General features: G+C 36.3%; 1 protein-coding gene across 27 annotated transcripts in view; it reads right to left on the bottom strand.

The window, feature by feature from the left end:
- Positions 1 to 22,356, bottom strand: part of RIMS2 (regulating synaptic membrane exocytosis 2) — a 215,843-nt gene that overhangs the window by 16,025 nt on the left and 177,462 nt on the right. For 12 of the 27 annotated variants that reach the window (XM_081117158.1, XM_081117165.1, XM_081117169.1 and 9 more), the window contains 2 exons: positions 21,567 to 21,739; positions 10,030 to 10,265 (listed from right to left, as the gene is read on the bottom strand). The exons of 13 other annotated variants lie outside the window; for them this stretch is intronic. In XM_081117158.1, the coding sequence (XP_080973284.1) occupies positions 10,030 to 10,265; positions 21,567 to 21,739 (409 nt within the window). Of the gene's footprint in view, positions 1 to 10,029; positions 10,266 to 20,475; positions 20,710 to 21,566; positions 21,740 to 22,356 lie in introns of all 27 variants that reach the window. 2 more of the 27 variants (XM_081117163.1, XM_081117162.1) reach the window with 1 other exon arrangement.

Raw genomic sequence — 22,356 nt, 5'->3', positions numbered from 1 at the left:
GTGCAGTGGCCCTAAGGTGTGACATCTTGATGTGTCCTTGGTACAGCAAAGAGGCCAGGGTAGCCGAGTGAGAAGGAAAGGAGATCAGAGAGACAAAGAGGCTGAGGTGGGGAAAGATCGCACAGGGCTTTCTAGGTATGTTAATGATTTTGGCCTTTGGACATCAGAATTTAGAACATACAAAAATTCATACAAGTAATAATTCTCTCAAAGCTTTACCAAAATTAGTAAACTTTCAGTACAAATAAAATTGCCATCACATAATAACAATTTTCAGTTGCTTACACAGGATCATCCCAAGTTTTTGCCTGTTTTTCTGATAGGCTCTGTCTTTTCTCATCAACACTCCTACAACTCCCTCTCAGTTCAATTTTTTGTTTATTACTCACCTACCTAAAACATCAGCATTTCAATAGAACACTGATAGAACCAGGAATGCTATGGAGCACTTTTTCATAGCATATTGCTTTCATTCAGAGAATAAACTTTTTTATTAAATAAAATTTTCATTATAGTTGGCATTCAACATTACATTAATTACAGGTGTAAAGCATAGTGGTTAGACATTTATATAACTTACAAAGTGGTCCCCAGATAAGTCTAGTACCCACATGACACCGTTATTACAATATTATTGATTATATTCCTACGCTGTGCCTTACATCCCCATGACTATACAAATTAAAACAGCAGTATCAGTGCCCTTATAAGAAAAGGAAAAGAACTCTCTCCCCACCCACCCCCTAGTTAGAGGATGTATCAAGAAGGCAGCTGTCTGTAAGCCAGGAAGAGAGCCCTCACCAGGGATCCAAAGCAGCTTATCTTGGACTCCCCAGCCCCCAGAACTGTGAGAAATAAATTCATGTTGTGTAAGCCACCAGTCTATGGTATTTCATTATGCAGCCCAAGTAGAGTAAGACAGTGACTAAATCTACCATATAAATCTCAACTATGGAAAATTTTCTAGACTTGCCCTCCCATTCACTCACCACATCTAAGGTCTGTAGTATAATTAACATTATTGTACCAATATAGATCTACTGTGTACATAGAGAAGATATTACCACTGAGGGAAGAGGGACGACGGATACACAAGACATTCTGTTATTGTTGCAACTTCCTGTAAGTTCATAATTATATCACAATAAAAAAGGTTTTTTTGTTGTCTTTTTAAAAGCCCTTCTGTATCATTTCAATGTCTAGTAATAAGAACTTCTGACAAAGAAGTATGTGTGATATTGGAAGGTATTTGCTGTTGAGAGGAGCGTTTTGTATTCAAGCAGGTAAACTTTATCAAAGGAAAGGCTTAAAGAGTGGCTGGTCTTACTTCTACAAAAGCCCATGATTCCTAAACAATAAATAATATACCTAAAATACGATTATATTTACTTCCTTAATTACTGACATCATTTAAAATAATTCAATTAAAAAACACCTTCAGCCAAACAAATGGATTTCATGCCTCCAAATAAAACTTCAAGAAATACACAATGTGTTGCTTTTAATGTTAAAAGCAAGAGACTTAGCTTTCAAGTAGGTAAGTATCTAAATAAAAAGTTACATTTCTATGCTAGAACTGAACATAGTGACAGAATAAAAGACTCCAGCTTTGAAATGCTTCAGTTTCACCTACAGATTTATTTTCAAAGGCTATTTTAACTGCATTGACATTTCACTAACAGCAGGAAACTATTTACTTGTCACCTCACTATGTTCCTTTATTCTTAAGCACACGATAGATTATCATTATTATATTGCTCATACTGTACACGCTGAATAGAAATTCTCACCGTGAAGAGGCACTAATCCCAAACAGCACACCGAAGGACAAAGGGCCTACATGAATTCTTTTGAAATTTACAAGAACATATATTTTCCATGCTTACATTTCTGCAAAAGTTTGCCTCATTAAGTCTGTGAAGGAAAAGGCAAGAGTCATATAAAACTTTTGCACAGATCACCTTTTCTCCAAAGGCAACCATTTGATTTCCTCGCATAGAGCATATTAAAGTCACCTAACATGAGACTTGAGATGAGTATATGGCTTTGTTCCATTTCTCAGTCTGTCTCACCCTTTTCTTGCCCCCAGACCTCCCTGTGGGAATAGTCCTTTCTTCTGTTTTCCTTCAAGGTATTTTTTCCCTTGAATACTAGCCTTTCCTCTACTTTGGGAACACCAGCAGACTGCTGGAATCATGCTGGGCTTTTTTAGATCCTAACTTGATCCTGGAATAGGCCAAGGAGATGGGGTATCCAATATTCTCTGATATAAAGAAAACAATCTGGCCTTATGTGGACAAACTTTCTGCACTGCCTAACAGCAACCTATGAGTAGGTGAGGTCTAAAAGGACAGAAAGATGTAGGTGGTAGAAGGTATTAAGGCTTAAATATGCCACGAAGAGCCCTTGGAGTTCTGAGAATGGAGTAACATTGGTCATCAGCCCTAGAGACAAGGGAATTACTAAGTCTCCCCTACTGTTTCTGTACCCCTACTCCTTGCCCTGGCAATGCTAGACGTCAGACCTCTGTAAAAAGAAACAGACCCGTAGATACAGAGAACAGACTGGCGGCTGCCAGAGGGGAGAGGGCTTGGGGGGCTGGGTGAAAAGGGTGAAGGGATTAAGAAGTACAGGTTGCTAGTTATAAAAACAGCCCCGGGGACGTAAAGCACAGCATAAGAAATAGAGTCAACAACACTGTAATAACTATGTATGGAGCCTGGTGGGTACTGGAAATACTGGGGGGATCACTTTGTAAACTATATGATTGTCTAACCACTATGCTGTACACTTGAAACTTGAAATAATACAAAATAATATGCAATATAAACTGTAATTGAAAAATAAAATTTTAAAAAGAGTGGTAGAAATAATTGTAACTAAGAAGATATTTAGTGAGGAAGAAAACAAAAAAACGTGAACCTTTAGATATTGATTATATCACTTAAAGCTTAAATGACAAATCTCTTTAACTTCTACATATATAGTCAAAGGCTCTCTTTTAGCATAATGTTTACTATTTGCATTAGTGAATTTTGCCAGGACTTTGGGCCACAGATAACACCGATCCAGGCAAACCTAGAATGAATGCCCTTTGGCCCTTTGGAAAAACCAAATTGGTCTTCATTCTAATTGGTCTTCATTAAATTGGTCTTCATTCTAATCAGAAAAGAAATGAAGACTTAAAATGACAGCTTTAAAAGGTTACAGAAATCAGGGATAATTAAGATTATATGCACAACCCACTATGACCAGGAAGGAAAATCATACAAGTTAACACATTGATTTTGTTTACTATGAAATGTAATTAATTACTGGCTTAAGCAAGATTTTATGCTTTATTTTCAGGGGTTACTGAGTTGAAATTAGGTGCCTGGCATGAAATGTAAATGTAACTAAAGATTTTTAGACACATTTTCATTTATTCGTATGCATAAAAAGATATAATCAAGGCGATTATGCTTCACACAAACCAGGATTCACACTGAAAATATTTTATAACTCACCAGTCAGAACAGATGCTAGTAAGTACTATTAGCATACCCCATAATTACAGAAGTAAAACAAAATCTCTTCCACAGACCATGAATGTTGTTTATTTCTTCTCTATAATAAACTTTTGCTAGAATCTGACTTCTTAGCATGATATATGTTTACATATATATTAAAAGAGTTCCTAAATAGTGCTTTTCAAAGGCGGTAGATGAGTCTCAGTTGACTTTATTATTTCCACAAATCAATCTTCGATTTACTAAGGATTTCTAGAAGTACTTAAAATTTATTTAAATTTTAAAATTTTACTGAATCTTTTAGGATTAACCAAAATAAAACTTTTTTAAAAAGGCATTCAATAGCAACTACTAATAACCACTATAAACTACACTGATCTATTTGGAAACACTTCCCAACACAGACATTAAAAGAGAAATCATAGAGACTTCGGACTACAGTCAGTGAGAGCTTTCAAGATATCTTCTTTCATGCTATCCAATAAAAGTACTGTTTTAGATGGCATGAGGGAGGTAAGTAAGTTATAACAAATAGTGTTTTCTCTCTATGTTTTTATCTAGGATGACACACAAGGTTAAGTGTAGATCCTTTACGAACAATAGTTTAAGCCCTGGCCAGTGTGGCTCAGTTGGTTGAGCACTGTCCCAGGAATCCATACTTAAAACATCGAGGAAGGCCATTTTAGTTCTTGGTCAATCCACTCAATGAAAAATGCAACCAGAGATATGCAAGCAGATATCGATGAGATATACAATTGAATAATCAGAGAAAAGTGTTTTGTCTCCTTCTTCTAACTCTGCTTTCTTAAAATCACATGCTACAATTTAAATTTGGAGATGTTTAGGTATTTTCCAAAGTATTCCAAAAAATATTAATTCTAAGATATGCTTCATAGACAAAAGATTACTAAGTCAAAATGAGTCAGGGAGACACTACATATTGAGTCTCTCTTTTGAAAAGTCACAAAGCACATAAACACAACAAAGGACTTTATGAAGGCCTGCAATTTATAAAAACCCACATATTAAAACTGCTTAACCCACATTTTCTATACTTATTTCACCACAAAACAACATTTTTCTGTTTAACATCTGTTGGTATGTAAAGATCTGTGGGACACACTTTGGGAAATGCAACTTTAGATTTTTTTTTTAAAATTTCATTTTCATGATGTCTGATAGTGTCCATTTTTAACCAGAAACACATTTAAATGAGGAAAGTGAGAATGCAACAGACAAAGAAGCCCTTAATAAATATTGCTTCTGATTACCCTGTCCTTGTTCCTGTCACTTTGTTAATTCATTTTTAAAATTTACTTGTTCATGCTTCTGAAAATATTGATAGCTGGAAATAGATATTAGATTGGCAAAAGACCCAATGTCATATAAATACATTAAACAGTACAGTGACCTTAAAAAGCAATGAATCACAGATTAAAGTTTATGCTTCAAAGAACGACAGAGGATACAGTACAAATGAAAACAATTTTACTTTCCTATTTGACAACATGACTGATATAATGCCAATTTTGGGTTGGGAAAGGAAAAAAATATCCCTGCTTCTCTTGCCTTTTTTAAAAAGCAGGAGTCATTCTGATCCATTTTCTAAAGTAGCAGGAACAAGTGCAATATCATTTCTAAACATATCTCAAGTCTTGCTCCCTGAAAGTACACTTGCGGGAAGAGAGAAAACTATTTTCAGAAGAGCTGAGGTTGTATTTAGAAAATCTAAACGGAAAATGAACTAGAATTAATGAGAAAAAAGTATTAGAATTAATCAGAGGTCAGTCAGGTGCCCTCATACAAGATTTAAAGAACTATTTTAATCAATAATTTTAATAAATATTAAAAATAATCAGTTAGAAAATGTAATAGAAAAAATACGGTATTTCCAATGGTAATACAAGTTACAAAATACCTAGGAATAACATTAACAACTATGTCAAGATATATAATGAAAATTACAAAATGTTACTGAAGGACATAGGAAGCCTGAATCAATGGAGAGACATCCTTTGAGTCTGCAGAGAATGAATCAATATTGCAACGAGCCAATTCTTCCGGAATTAGTTAAAATTAATGCAATTTTAACTTGCCGGCTTTCCAAGAAAAGAAAATATGATTGTAGCCAAGAGAATTCAGAAGATGAAGCAAGTGTCAGTAGGACATGTGAAAAGTGTATGCTGGAATGTGCATAAATAAAGTTTTGAAAGTTAGATTACGCAATAAAACATTAAAAAACAGGAAAGCGAATATTTTTGCTGCATGTTTTCCTGGAAAAACCAGCATAATCATGATGATTATACTTAAGCGACACAAAGACAGAAAGGTACCTGACAGCACGTGCAATACCATTCAACAGGCATTTGTTGTTAAAACCCTCTTGTGTGCAAAGTATCCGACAAGACCTGGGGTGGATGAAAAAACGGGCCAGACCAGGTTAGCTTCTCCTCTCACAGGCTCTCAAATCAAGCTTTGTAACTGCAACCAATGATCACTTTATTTGCTCAGGCCTGTCTCTCTGTCCCACTGAAACATAAATAGCATATGGGGAGCATCCCAATTAACACACACGCTGGTGTCTGTCCCGGAGCAGAAAGTCAACAAATATTTACTGAGTAACAGTATGACGTTATGTGAAGATGTTATAAGGTGGTGAATAAGAGTGTCAGTTAAAACCCCACTTCGTCTAACATTAAAAAGTTAGAAGAGTCTGTCCACTTAGCGCAGCATCAGAGAGGAGCGATGACTTCTGCCTCAGTGTTTTTCATTCTACAAAGTCTCCAAGACCAAAGAGCTTTCAAAGCCCAAGGGGCCAAGGAGCCAACACTCAGACCTTTTCCACATGTCAGAGAAATGAGCTATCACTACTCCTGGGAGAATGTCACACTGTTCAGCTACGGCTTTACTAAATTTCCAACAAATACCTGCCACTGTCCCTTTGGAAGTCTTCCTAGTCGGTATCTGAAGAGGATAACACTGAGTAAAAAGCACCTCGCAGCTCCATACACCTACTCAGAGTGCACGGGAATTTCACTGCGAACGGCCTCCGCCGCCCCGGCCGGCGCGCTCCATGGTCAGAGCACTGGCCCACGCACCCAGGTTTGATTCCAGCCAAGGGCACGTACCTGGGTTGCAGGTTCATTCCCAGCCCCAGGTCGGGGTGCATGTGGGAGGCAGTCAATCGACACCTCTCTCTCAGATCCAGGTTTCTCTCTCTCTCCCCGCCCCTCTACTTTCTCTTAAAAAAAAAAATCAGTGGAAAAACATGCCTGGGTGAGGGTCAACAACAAAAAAAGGCCTTTACCTTAAAACTGCATTTGTTTATGTGCCGATGCTCAAAAACCTTAAAGCATTTATTTTAATAAAATTAAAAGACTTCTTTTCCTTCGACTGTCCATCTCAGCCTACAATTACACTCTTCATGACTTAGTGACTTAGTTACGAGGCTGAGTGCATGCTGGCCAGTACACCACCTTTGGCTATCTACATCTGCGGGTCCCACCTGATTAAATAAAATAAAACCTATATTAAATTAAAAGTAGTTCCCTGAGAAATTTCTATTTTGAAGAGAAAGTATTTTTCCTCCTATGATATGAAAAGAACTAATTATAAAAATATACTGTTACCACAGTGGGGTCATGTAAAGGGTGCCAGCTCTGGAGTGTGTCTGTCCACGAGGAAACTTCTTCTGAGTCTCAGTTTCCTGATCATTGAAATGGCAATGATGATACACACACGTAACGTTGTGAAAACGAAAATGAACAAATTTGTGCTATTGCTAATTATGGTTTTTAATGACTGGACAATTCTTTTCTAAATTTTATATTAGGAAAAAAGCTTATATCTTAACTGGTACATGTTCTTTAATCAGATAGTGTAAATTGTGAAGATTAACTTTTATTTCTGCTTTGCACTGACCCCAGGAAAGCATATAGGAAGTAAATATAATTTGCATAAAATATTTCTTGATTGCCTCACTTCTCTTTCTCCTGCCACTATTATCATTATGGTAAGGAGAATGGTCCCCAAAGATGTCCATGAGCTATTTTCTAGAAAGTATGTTACACTAAATGGCAAAAGAAACTTTGCACTATGACCATCCACCCAGTGATGCAAGCCAGAAATATAAAAATCATCTTAGAATTCTCTCTTTTACACCTCCCCATATCCAAAGAGTTACTAAATCGAATGGCTTAAAACTATCACCTCTCTCTATCTTTATTACAATGATTAAGTTAGCTTAATTCAGATTCATTCAGGCTCTTATTTCTTATCTGAATTATTGTACTACTCTGCTAATTTATTCTAAAATACTCTTTACCAGATGCTGACGTGAGTTTACTCCTTCATTGTAGCCACACTAGAATATATGCTTGAAGAGAAAGTTCTCTGTTTTTGTTCATGTTCTCTTTAGTATAGTTCCTGGCATATGGTAGATGCTTTAAAAATATTTTTAGAGGAAAAAATTAAATTTTAAAAGTGAAAAAAATTTGTTAGGTACATTTATGGCAGCCTGAATATCCTACAAACTATGCAAACTATATCCTAAAATTAAATCTGACGATATCAATCCTCTATTGAAAACCTTTTAAAACTCCCTACAATCTATAAATTAATATGATCTACAGGACTCTTCATGATCTGGTCTGACTTCTCTACTATCCTCATCTCTAGCCACATTCGGCCCAACATTTTATAGTAAAATTACCTACTGCCTATCATTCCTGTACATATCATGCCTCCATGCATTTGTTCATTATAATTTTTTTATGGTTTCTACCTGGAACACTTTTCAAATTGCCCAAAACCTGGTTAACAATTACTCTTCTTTGAGGCCTTAAATCAGGTATCATCTCCTCCAGGCATTTATTCCTGAAATTCCAGGTTGGATCAGGTGGACTTCCTCTGGGCACCCAGCACAATTCTATGCAATTACAGCTTTACCACTGACATGTTACCCGAGGCAATCTGTTTAAGTGCCTATCTTCTACCAGATTATAAGCAACTCGGGTTATAAATGATTTCTTATTCACCTTTGTTCTCCATGTGCCTGGTACGCAGTACATGCTTAATATTTATTTAAAAATCCTGAATGAATGGAATCAATTATTTAGTTTAACACCACATAGTCTCTTACTTGTAGTCTTATTGATGTTTGTTTTAGGTTCTTAATTTTTTTAAATTAATAAGCTTTATATTTTAGAGCAGTTTTATTTACAGATGTTTATAAATTTTAAAGAGAAAAGTGCAATAAATTAAGTTCTACCAGAGAAATATAAAAAAAATTTCAAAAGGCCAACATTCATCATATTATCACAACACAGTTAATTCTATATAAATATTAGCAATTAAAAATCATTTAAATATGATCTTTATGTTCATAAATTAAATTTCTATTTCTACATTAAAATGCAAAATAACATTTTGAAACACCAAATGAAAAATTCCTATAACAATCATTAAATATAGTGATTTACAACCAGGTTATAAGGAATACCATGAAATAACTATTTCAATATAATATTATTACATAGGGCTCAAATTCCAAAATCACCATTATAGTTTGTAAAATCAAGATTAGCCGGGTCCAGGAAATAATGTCTCTTTAAATTCTTTTGTGTTGCACATTTACGTCTTGACTTTTGTGTATAAGAACACTAGTATTCAGACATAAATGAGATTTAATCCGTTTGCCTATAATTTATTTGCTGTAAAAGAAACACCACATTATATGCTTTTGTCTGTCAGTTAAGTAGAAGATATACTATTATTTTCAAGATACCAGGGAGTTAATGTTTAATTATCAACACCCATTTGAAAAAAGACATTGCTTTGACTCACAGATTTCTTAATTGCTAACAGGCTTTTCTGAGTAGGAGTATTGTATCTAATTTATTTTTGTAGATGTGATTTAGCAACTGAATTTTAAATTAGCAGAGCTTTGAACATCTTTCCTGTCAGCAGAAAATTCCTCCATCCCTGCTGCTGGAGGATGCTGTTGCTGGAAGTTTTAATAGGGAAAGAAAACTGCGGTGACAATACTGAGGCTGCTGCCAACTGCTGCTTACACACTGAAAAAGAAGTGAGGCTGTCAGCGGTAAAGATACATTATCTGTACAGAACGTGAGGTGTCCTCTGCATCACCGTATCTTGCTGGGAATGAAAATTCATTGGGCTGGTTCCAACTTGCGAGAGCTACGGGAAAGCAAATATCTCACAGATCAGAGTGTCTTTATGGAGGATCAGCAGCTGGCAATCAGGGAAGCCACAGCTTGACCTTTCCTAAGGGAAGAAAGACGTTAAAAACATTTCGAGAACGGTGGCTAAGGTTTAATTTAAAGCAGGTTCATCGCTGAAAAGCAAAGTCATTGTTACATTTTCAGAAAAGCTGACTTGTGCCCCTCCCCTCTGGCGCATGCCATCATCCACACATGACCGCAATAAGATGACTAGGAGAAAGAGTATGTCCTCGAGTGACAGCTCCAAGGTCAAGTGAAAAGAAACGGGCAATGCCTACCCGTCTGGCCGAGCTGAGACGCGCTGCGGCTTTTCCGAGAGAGGCCGACAATCGCCACCACCTTGGCCCCGATGCTGGAGCGCCGCTTGGCGCCGCCGGGGGCGCCGGCCGCCGTGTCCGACTGGCTGCCGTCGTTCCTCTCCAGCGAGCACATGTCCCCGCTCAGGCTGGTGCTTTTGGTCAGGTTCCTCCCAGCGACGCCCATTTGTCTGCTTTGCATTTTGGACGTAAAGACACTGTAGGCCAACGGAGCGTTACAAGTGAAGAGAGTAAAAAGGAAAAGACACAAAAGGTGTTTTAGAGGAAACATCTGGAGTTTCATTAAAGCACATCATTTATGGGGCATATTGTTAGGATTCAAAAGTTTCTAATACAGTGGTTGAGGATGGGCCTTACTACTCAGGGCGAACCTTACGGCAACCCTGGGAGACAGACTTATGATTTCACTGTCACTGTGTCAGAGAGGACAGCAGCTTGCGCCCAGAGGAAGCCAGGGCCCTGGCATCGGTGGGCTCCCGAGGAGCAGGCTGGCCCGCGAGCGTGTGCCCAAGGCAGCGCGCAGCACCAGGCCGCGTCTCCAGAGGCCTCTGCCACGGGCTTCTCCGCTGCCTTCAAAAGGAAACTGGACGAGTGGGGAATGTTTACAAAAAATGGCCAAAATTACAGCATCCATGGCTAAGAGTGGCCTTTTAAAATAAGCTTTTTCCCTTTACGAAAAACCTACTGAGGTTTATCTAAAAATAGCTAAATTTTCTAACAGGGACTGATGTTTCCATTAGCTTTGAATTAAAAATAACTTATTTCACGTTGTATAATACAATTTCATATTTATTGATGTAAGTTTATCTGTAATCCTTTCAACAATAAATTAAATAAATAAAAAAGACTTTCCTCCTGCATTCGACAGAAAGAAGTCATCATCAGTTTTCTAAACAATGGTCAAGAGCAATCGATGAGTCAATGGAGCACGTGATCTGTGGGACTAACGCTGTGGATGGCGCAGCAGAGAGGGCCCCGGGTTCTCTGAGATGCTGCGCGCCAGGAGGCTGAGTGGGGGGAAGAATCTGGAGCAGGCTGTGCAGCTGGCCCCTCTACCCCAAAAATGTGAAGGAAGTGGCCTGATCTGCAGACATAGGGAGTCTCATTTATGTAGCACCAATTTCTGACTCAGTATTAGAAAGTCAGTTTCTGCTTTAATTTGATTCTGGTAAATTTCAGTATGTAACACATAATATAGAAACAAAATTAAAAATAAAAAAGCAAAAATAAAAATGAAAATTAGAAATAGACATCGTTTAAAAGAACCCTGACCCCTGAGGTGAACTCTTATCTCTAATTCGATTTCTTGGTCTCAGTAAAAAAACCTTTTTTTCCCTCTATCCTAGAGTAAAATCTGCTAAGGATAGGACAAGTTGTTATTTTTATCAATGTATGTACATTTTCTCCAGGCATTTGAGAGGGGAAGGCTCAATGCGAAATTTTAAAGAAATGAAGTGTACTATTTCAACCTTCACGTTTGTTTCAAGGAGAAATGAGGCATAAATAGGGAAGGAGACAGAGCGAGAACAGTGTATATGCTTCTGTACACCCCAAATAGGTCATTTTTAAGGTTGTTTGGTTTTGCTACTCTTTAATAAGCAATGGCATCAAAAAGTTTGGGGGCACACAGATGTGGGCTTAAATCCCAACTTCAACGAGCCTAATTCTTCAAATTTGGGTAATGAAATACAGTAGTCCCCCTTTATCCACGGGGATATGTCCCAATCCCCCCCACCCCCCAGTGGCTGCCTGAAACTGTGGATTGTATCACACCCTACATATCCTGTGGTTTTTCCTATACATGCTCACCTTTTCACTTAATGGAAGCACTTACTGCTTCTCTTTATTGGAATTGTCAGCATTACTACCTTTGCACTTTGGGGCCATTATTAAGTAAAATAAGGGTTACTTGAACACAAGTACTTCCATACCGTGACAGTAGACCTGATTAAGGAGATGGCTAAGTGACTAATAGATGGGCAGTGTGGACATGCTGGACAAAGGGACGATGCACGTCCTGAGGAGGACAGAGCAGGATGGCACGGAATTTCACCATGCTACTCAGAATGGCACTGAATTTAAACTTTATGAATTGTTTATTTCTGGAATTTTCCATTTAATATTTTCAGATCGAGGTTGACTACAGGGAACAGTGAAATTGAAACCATGGATAAGGGGGGGCCGGGGGCAGGTGGCTACTATAATTCTATTTTTCAAATTCTCTTAAGCTTAGGGCATAGTCCCTTATAGAAAAAACTTGATTCTTGATTCTTTGGTACAGAAGCAGCTCAACAATATGATACGATTTAAGGCAACAAAATCTGAAAATTTTATCAAGAGGTGAAACAAATTTAGGTTCAAAGTCAGTCAGACAGGGGTTTCTATCCTATTTCTATCATTTACTAGTTCATGACCTTGAGAATATTTCTTTACCTGTTCTGAGCATTGGTTTTCTCATCTATTTATTCTATACCTTTCCACTTGAATGTAAGCTTCATGGGGCAAGGACTTTACCTCTTGGTTCAGTGTGAAACCCCAGGTTTTAAAATAATGCCTGCCACATGGTAAGTGTACAGTAAATATTTGTTGAATAAATGAGTTAGTTAATCTAACAAAATAGTAACTCTCACAAGGTTGTGATGATTAAATTTAAAAATATATTCAGCATTTAGTACATGCTAAATGTTAGCTTTGATTATTAAATATGTGCACAATTACATGGGATATTGATGCTTTAGTAAAAATAGAAACTTAAACTTGCTCAATTTATTTGAAGCAGCTGTTTTACATAAACAGAGAAGTCAGTGGCCTCAAGGAAATGGCCTTTCAGATTTCATATAGGTGTATAATTCCCATACCTTTGATCATTTCAAACTTGAAAAGATGTATTTCAATGAAAATATTTATAAGATGATCTGTTACACACATGATTAATACCTAATAATGTATATACAAGTAAATTAAATTGAATAGGCATTTATTACCTATAAAATGTCATACTGTGGTTGGTACTGAGTAAAAAGTTATATGCTTTTGGTACTAAATGAAATGCTACATACAATCCACCCAAAGAAACTTACTCCTCCGTTTTGTTGGTAAATACTGAGTAAAATGGGAAGCTGTCTTTATTTTACAGATCATCCTCCTGAAAACACTCCCAAAGTCCCAAACTTAGACTTTTCCATAAACCCCCCTTTTCCTGGGAAAAAATGCCAATTTAAGTGTTGTATTATTGCTTTTAGCTAAGTGTAATTAAGACTAGATAAAAATGCTTATTGAGATTAGAGACATAATGATAGCCAATGAAGAGGTCATCAAGAAGGAGTGACCACTGTGGCAAAAGGGTCACACAAAACATTACAATATTATTTCTCAAGTCTGTGTCGAAAACTAACAGCAGTGATATTCATGGGTATTATTACTTCCATGACAATCAGCCACTTTATGAAACTATATACTTTCATTTTCAAATGAATCTATTCATAATAAAAAAATAAAGATAAACAGAGATTAAGCAATTTGTAAATATCATGTCTCAAACATACTTCTTGTAATATATTTACAGGCTACTTCTGCTTTTATGGATATTTATTATAAGTTCTTTTCCCATAATAAATATAACCTGCCACTTCTCTTAAACTCATGTTTGAGTGACTAAATAATGAATTAAATATACAATGCAAATTCAAAAACAAGGTATTTTTCTTCACCTTGACATATCCTTACAGTACTCAATCATACGCACGATAAATGTGCTGATATTGTTGTATATTGCACCGAATACGTATTTTATAATAAAATTTTGATTTAAAGTGTTAAAAATAATGTTGCTGACAGTAAATGAAGATGCTAAACTTTAATTTAAAAATGTGCCTTTAAAATGTAACAGTTATTAATTTCTACATGATTAAATCCTTGCATTTTAAAACTCTTATGTTCCAAAATAAAAATCATAAACCCTCAGAACTTTATGGGTGATTATGTTACAGATTATTACACAATGAAACTATCAAATTGTCCAAGGTTTATCATCAGTCATTTAAAATCAAAGTTATATAAATAAACACAATTATGCCAGATATATATTTTTACAAGTAATCACATACAAAAGTTTAATGAAAAAATTATGGATTTGAAAGATAGGATTACCAATCAAATTGCTCTATTAAAAAAAGACCATAACTTTGTACCAATCTGATAGTCTACAAAAAAATGTCCCTCTCTGCAAATACCGGTTCCTCCACAGGAGCTCAGAAGCCCACCCTCATCCTCCAAGGGCCAGCAAGACTGCATGATGTGGCCCTGTCTTTCTCTTTCAACTCATCTCATTTTCCTTTATGAACTACTTTTCCGCCTCTTTTAAATTGCAGAAAAATGTCAAGTACTTTTCCATCTCAGGACCTTCACGTACATTGTGCCTCATTTGAAACAGTCCTCAGAACAAGCTTATGACATAGGAGCTTATTGTAACAACAGAAGAACGTAAGCACAGAAAGGAAGTTTGCCACGGTCTTGGTCTCACTGCTAGTAAGCTGTGAAGCTGGGATTTGAACCCAGCAGTCTGGTTCAAAAATGCATACTCTTGGCCAGCACACCTGACCACTACTGCAAGATGAAAACAAATTCCGCTAAGCTTAGAGCTGGGTTGACAAACTTCAGACTGCATCAGAATCATCTGGAGGGCTTGTTAAAACACAGATTTCTTCGCCCTATTCCCAGAGTTTTTGATTCAGTAGGTCTGGGGAGGTGCCTGAAAATCTTCATTTCTAACAAGTTTCCAGGTGGATGCTGATGCTGCAGATCCAGCAGCCATTTTTTGAGACTCGCTGGCTGAGTCTTACACAGTAGGACAACTTCCCATGTGAAAGTATTGTAAGCCTTTACTTGCTGTTCAGAATTACCACCATTTTTGGTATTTTCACTGAAGTAGACAACTGCTGCCAGCTGGGATCAAAATGCAACTGGTATCTGGGCAGGGGGCTCCTGCAGCAAAACTGCGAGCTAGCTGTGCAGCTATACCCGGACCATTTCAAGAACCTAACAATATGGCAACATTACATTTTACTTCATGAATTCTTGGATGCCAATTATAATGTGTTCTCAAGGTCTTATTATGTCACTATTATAGAAATTCTATTGCACTTGTTTCCTCTCTTCTCATGGAATTTGGACAGTTCATTTTGTCAGTTACTTCAGCAGCCCAGTACCTGATACTTGGCACTAAATAGCACTAAGAAAAGAACTTATTGAATAAGTGAATTAAATAAATTCATTACATGAATGAAAACTCTGAGTAATGTACGGATGATTAAATACTAATTTAATTTTAAGCTGCATCTAGTATGTTTCAAAATCATTTTGGTACTCAATAAATATGTATTTGCTAATAAGGAAAAGAAAACTTCTTAATAACTGTTTTAGAAATACATAGATATGAACCAATGAACAAATACTTATTTGTACATCTACCATGTTTAAGACATTGGAATAGGGTCATTGTAATTATGCTAATTATTAATACAAGACATGATACTTGTTTTAAAACCACTTATAACCCAGTTGGCTAAATAAAGCGTAAAGACAAAATAGAACCCAAGGCGAAACATGGCAAGTGTCAATTAATGGTAAAGACTTCAAATAATAAAGGATTCAGATCATAAGAATCGCCACTAATTACTGTCCATTTACACATTTCACAACAGTCCTCCACCCCATGCAGGCCATGCACTGCCGGGTGCTGCACTCCTTTTGCTCCTACACTGATATAGAAAATATTGCACTAATTTGGAGCAGTTTCCTTCTTTCTTCCATTTAAGCTAATCCTTCCATCTTCCAGGGACCACACATTATATTTAGGTTATACCTTCAACCATATGCAGACAGTCAACGCATGTAGTGAGATGTCAGCAAGTATTTTTATTGATTTCTGTTATAAATCTAATTCTGAAGCCTCAGTTCTGTCCCAACATAAAAACAATCTAGTCTTAGGATGTATTGCTTTGCTGTTCAGCTGCTTTTTAAAATTGGGACAGAAGGCATAACTTAAGGAATTGTAGTTGACTCTAGTCTGGAGTAACACTCAGGCATTGTTACATCAGCTCGCATCTTAGCCCACCTAGCCTAAGATTCTGTAAGCAAAAATAAATATTTTTCTCATAAATTTAAAAGATATTTAGCCACTCTAGTTAAAGCAGCTGAGACAGGAAGGTTCTGCTAAAGCTAGTGAAATGACAGCTCCTGGTCGTGTCTGGGCTGACCCCCAGTTGTGCAGTTTTAGGAGCGGGAAAGGTCCAGCACCAAACCTGTATCCTCCGCAGTTACCATCTGATCGGCAGGATCACACCTGTAACACGGGCAAGGGTGTGTTTATCCAGTTTTGCGGAGGCTATTTAGACATTCCTCTGTGCCACTGGGTTGCATATTTAAGTATCAAACAATTTCCAAGGGTAATGGCTTTTCAAAATGTCACCTAAACATTGGCATTGGGCACAGATGAGTAGAGTACTCATGTTTGTTGAATTAATGGCTTTTATTCACCTTTGTTCCACTTTTGTGACTCCTTAGGTCACTTCTGAAGTGATTATTTAAATTAAAACAAGTACAACCTTAAGAGGCAATATTTTAGAATAGCCAAGAGCAGTTACTATCATGATTATTCAAACTAAGAGACAAAATTATATAACTTTAGTAAAATGTCACCAAATCGTATAGCTTTGGAAAGATGGCAGAAGGAAGGGAGGGAGGGAGGGACGGAGCCCTCTGGGATGAGTTAGCATTGAAAAATGCTTCCTGAAAACCAAAAACACTCAACTTGATCAATGAAGTATTAATACTGGCTGCTTAAATTTTAAAAACATCTGCCAAATGGTAGAAACTTATGTGAGCTGTTTGTTTTACCAGTGGTTAGTCACAGAGCCAATTATCTCTTGGGTTCATGATAACCATCAGTCAGTATGACAGAAGATGCTTACTTCCCTGTTTTCTGTATTCCACACCCATCTAAACTCAAAAGAGAGTACGAATCATCCATTCTTCTCCTTGACAAGCCAAAGAGCCTGGGCAGATAGAGTGCACAGATACAGTGGCAGAGTTAAGATGAGAATCCAGATATCTAAGATTCCTAATCTGCAACTGTTTTCATGAGACACACTAATTCCTTTTAAAGGTGTAACATGGGCAGACACAGGTCATACACATCAAGTTATATGACATAGTCACGAATATGTGTTTTCTAAAACTAATGTTAGCAGCAATAAAGATTTTATTAACAATGATCCTGCTTGCCCTTCTAAAAATGATAAGAACCTTTTTGTTAGATAATTTAGGTGGCTTAAGTCTCTTAAAAACAGCTATTCATGACAATTTTAACTGATGTTATCTTTTACCTTTAAAAAATTTCCCTATCTCAAGGACAATCTCTTCCAAAAGACATATTGTAATTCCACAGCACTATAGAAATGCCTTAGAACTAAAAACGTATAGAGAACAAATTTCTTAAAATTTTTTCTTTTGTCTTATGTCTCCAGAACAAAGCCTGGAAGAATGAATAATTATTGTCTAGTCTGATGACAAAGCTACCAACATTGTTGGTTTTGACAATGCTATACTTTTCAGTATCTGTTTTTTTCTATCTTCCATTGCAGATTTAAGATCTCCCCTTTCGTTGTCAAATTATTTTGTCAAATGTCCTTGTGAATTTGTTTAAGGGTGTTGATGGCATTTTTTGGATATGGAGCTGCCCTTAAACATCCATTCATCAAGGCTAAGAAACTGCTTCACTCTCAGGCTTAAAAGTATGAAAATATTTCATTTAATTTCCATTTCCAATTTTAAGTACAGTGCCTGAGAAATTTTCTAAAGAAATATTGGTTGAATGATTTTTCTCTACCTCTTAACACCCTTTTTTCCGGGCCAGCTTACCACATATATCTGGTATATAATCAGCAAATGTAAATACATATAAAATTTAAAATACAGACATACACAGAGTGAGAAAGATATTTTAAATGGCAAATATAAGTTCATATTTTCTGGAGTTCACCATATCATCATCAATGATTTAGGGGCATTTTACTAGAACTATATACATATGTATAAATTATAAATAGCTAAATATGAACACATTATTATCAACTAAGAAAAAATGTTATATTCAAGTATTTAATGAACCTTCCTGAATCTATTGTTTGCTGTTCAATTTCTACTTGTACATTCAGAAGATGTATGTTAATTTGACTTAATGTAACATAAAAACCATAATTGTGTATCATGCAATGAGATGCAAGTATTGTAATGAAAACAGCACCTACAATCAATTTCATTCATTGTAGTCACTATGTTAACTTTAAGTAGTAACAGTACTACAAATACTTAAACTCTGAAGTCAGAAATTTTTTTTTTGTTTATAGAAACTTGGATTACAAGTAAAAGATATAAAAGATCAATGGTGTATCAAAGGATATGATTATTTCCAATAATGTTGTATAAGCACATAGTTGTTTTTAGCATTTAAACCATGTATGACTGTTTTTACCAACTACCAAAATAAAACAACACTGGGAGTACTCAAACATATTTCCTTTCAAAATAAAAATTGTCAGTTTTATTCTAAGAAATGAAAGCAAATTCAAGATCCTACATTGCAACAGCTAGTTAGTGACACCACCCTTTCTTACAGTGATTGCAGATGACACTGTTGCCACCTTAGGGAGTATGTGTTCCCTGGAGGGAAAGCCTGGCCTCCTTCAGTCTACAGTCCAGAAACATTGTCTAGTTACCTAAGATGAACGCAGCGCCGAGATGACTCGGACCGCTAGGAATGTACCATCTTCCCTTTTCCCTGTAAAATAACATGCTCTCTTGTTGAAGAACGTGATGAAGAAAGTAATATTAAAAGCTGGGACCATAAGGTTACAATCTTCTTTAAACCTCTGTCCAAGCCAGGTATGCGGAACAGGCTTCTGACTCCAGGCAAACCTCAGTGGGCTCATGTTTTCATTTACACAGTGTATACAAAAGAAAACACATTAGAGACTCACATTTTGCTCTGCTTTTGGAAGAAAAAAAACTCTACAGCATCTCTTTCCAAAGAAAAATTGGAAAGCTTTTCTCTGTGAATTAGTGATGAAATGATCCTATGCCCAACGAATCAGAAAAATGATCTTTACTTAATAAACTAGTGTAATTATCAAAAGTTAGATAAAAAAGACAAAATGAAATAGTTTAGACTCAAATCAAAATACGCCTAATTAATATTCATTATTAGGTTTAGTCTGTTATATAGAAACTTTCATAGAGCAGGTATAATTAAATATACTAAGCTGAGACATAAAGTACCGTAGACCAAACCACTGAGTTGTATACCCAAGGGGTAAACATCTGCTCCAATTATCTTTCTCATTAATTACGAGTAAAGCACAAACTGAGGTTGGGTTTAGATACACTAACTGCAAAATCTGGCTTATAATAGGGTGTGCTTATCAAGCAGACTTTGTACTAACAGAAAATCAAATTCTGGACTGAATACCAGAAACCCCAATACCTCCCAAATGTACATGATTTGCAATCCTCAGTCTCAGATCAATGCAGAGAAACCCATCCCAGGCAGGAGGCTGAAGTCTCGGCGTACTTGTGCTGACTTGTCCTTCAGTATAGCACTGTAGAGACAGCTTCATACTTCGTGCCTTGGGTTATGAAAATGAAAGCAAAGCTGCACTTCATGCCTTGCTGTTGGTGTTTTTTCCTGCCTTTGTCGCCTTTTCAAATTTCCTTCTCTGGTGGTTTCCCCAGCTGAATGAATTTTGAGAGGGGCCTAACACAGTATGTCTGCCTCCTAATGATCCCTGGGGCAGCTACCCTTTCTTTCCAGCTGCTCTGCTTGGCAATCTTCCTCAGGACTCAACACTGCAGCAGAACCCACCAGAAAATTAAGAGGCAAGACAGCCAGAGGCTGAATAAGGCTTCCTTATTGCCATTTTGCTTCTCCTTTTAAAAATTCATTTCCACTATGTGATATTTCTTATAAAGTAGGCCAAATGTTTTCAACCCTTTCAGAACTGCATTTCAAAGGTTTTGACTCAACAAATGAGGAAGATATATAGTAATTAATGTTAAAAAACAAAAAACAAAACTAAAGGGAAATTTAAGTTTGATCCAGTTTGTCCTTAAATAACTTGAAAACCAATAAATCAGACTCTCAGAACTAGTGGATACAAATAAGTCTGTTTAAGAAATAAATCTATTTGATAATAATTTGCCAACATATTAGTTATTAGAATATATTGTATTAGAATATAAAGAAATAAAAACACAAGAAAATAAACCAAATGTAAACAGCAAAATAGTTTTCGCAGGTAGGAAAAGGGGCTACATTGCTAATGAAAATGTCTACAAATATGAGCAGTTTACCTGTGATCCTCTTGTGAGAATCGCCTCTGCAAATCCTCTTTTTTCCACTGTTCTTTCTCTTTCCCCTGCTCAGGGATATCTTGTGTTTGCTCGTCTCCCGATTCTCTGTTTTTCTCATTATTAGCCGTTTTGGTAATCTCTTCCCCTTTCTCACTAATTCCTTCTTCCTTTACCTCCTGAACTATCTCTTCATGTCTATCCCCTTCTTTCCCTCCCTCTCCTACTTCCTTTGGCCTTTGAAAGCAACACAAATGGAAGGCAGGCATGCAAATAAACACAGAGAAAGAAAAAGTAAGAAAAAAATGCACACAAAATTAAACAGCAAGGAAATGAAAACTACTAAAACATAAACAACAATCAAGTCTTTTAAACGTCAAAGCCTTTTCCAGTACACCAGAGAAGCGCTCATGTAAGCAGCACTTCATCATAATTGTTCTTTAAATCATATTTCCGTCACAGAGTTGCATGGAAAAAAAAGCTGTGGTCTCTGCATTATAGATTTTTTTTGACACATAGGAGTAAAAAAATAATTTAGCTCAAGTTCCCAAACCTCTACAGGTCTGGTGATAAACGCAAATTGTACGAATAAATATAATGCATTTATAATGAGAAGCTGAGGACTTTTTCCAAACATTTATAACAGTTTCAGGAGGACAAGGAGCATCCTACTAAAAAAATAATATTCTTCTGTTTTCTGAATCACTGAAATATTCAACTAGAAGAAAAACCCTCCAAAATTATTTTTCACATTCCTTAGAACATTAAAATATTCAAGTCTTCACAGAGCCGTCACTTTAACCTCAATAAATATATAAAAGAATTACTTTTAAAAATAGAAAACATTAAAAAAAACTAATAATAGTTATTTCAAGTAATCCAGTAAGAAAATTGTAAGTTCCATAAAGCTGGCCTGTACAAGAAGTTTGAAAAGTAGACCAAAATATAATAAAAAAATAACATGTACAGAAGTTCTTATTGCCAAAGGACATACATTAACCTTTAGAAAGAAAGGATTTTATGCTTATCCAAAGAAAAGTAAAGGCCTCCAAATATAAATTCAGGAGAGTTTCCTGCGGAAGCCCCTCACTCACCTGATTCTCTTGTTTCCTCTGGGCCGCTCTGATTGGACAGACATGTAGCTTGTGCTGCTGAAACGAGAAGCACTACTAGTCCTGGAAACCGCAGATATGTCACTTACATCACTGTCCGAGGATTTAGTGGAAATGTTATCTGCCCCTCTATGAGGATCCCATCCTGATCGATACTGTTAACACAGATTGACAAATACGCAGAAGTTGTCAGTATTGCCACACAGAGCAGTCATCAGCTTCTCCTATTTCAGCACTTTACTGTCCACAGAGGATACTGCAAAACCCTCACTCAGTTGCATATAAAACAAAAGCGAATGGCAATTATCCTAAAAGAAAAATTCAATTTATGTGAAACCTTTGTTTTTTAGCAAAGGCCATTAGAGCATGTTCACCACACCCCAATGAGGGCCATTAAAATAGTTTCACTACAGCAATGGCCTCAGGGAAGAACATTTAGGTAAAATCTGGGAAACAAACATTTGGCTTAATATTAGGAAGAAGAATATTTTTATTTCTGAATAAAATTTGGGGGGGAAAAGTATAATAAAGTTGCCATTGTAACTTATAAAAACCAATTTTAGTAGACATCAGTTTTCTCTTTAATCCATTATGCTTCTTTGAAAACCTAGAAACAATATAAAATCTAATTATTAAGACACTAACTTCTTCTAGAAAAGCCAAGAGAAAAGAGAAAGTTTAATTTTTGAAAGATTACTGGAATTTTGATGAATCCTAGAAATACTAGAAAAAGTCATTATTATTTACAATAGTTCAAATTTCCTGGAATGAA

The sequence above is a fragment of the Miniopterus schreibersii genome (assembly GCF_964146895.1).
Source record: "Miniopterus schreibersii genome assembly, chromosome: 17".
NCBI lineage: Eukaryota > Metazoa > Chordata > Mammalia > Chiroptera > Miniopteridae > Miniopterus > Miniopterus schreibersii.
Note: the sequence above shows the minus strand (reverse complement) of the source record. Positions and strands in the feature narration are given on the sequence as shown.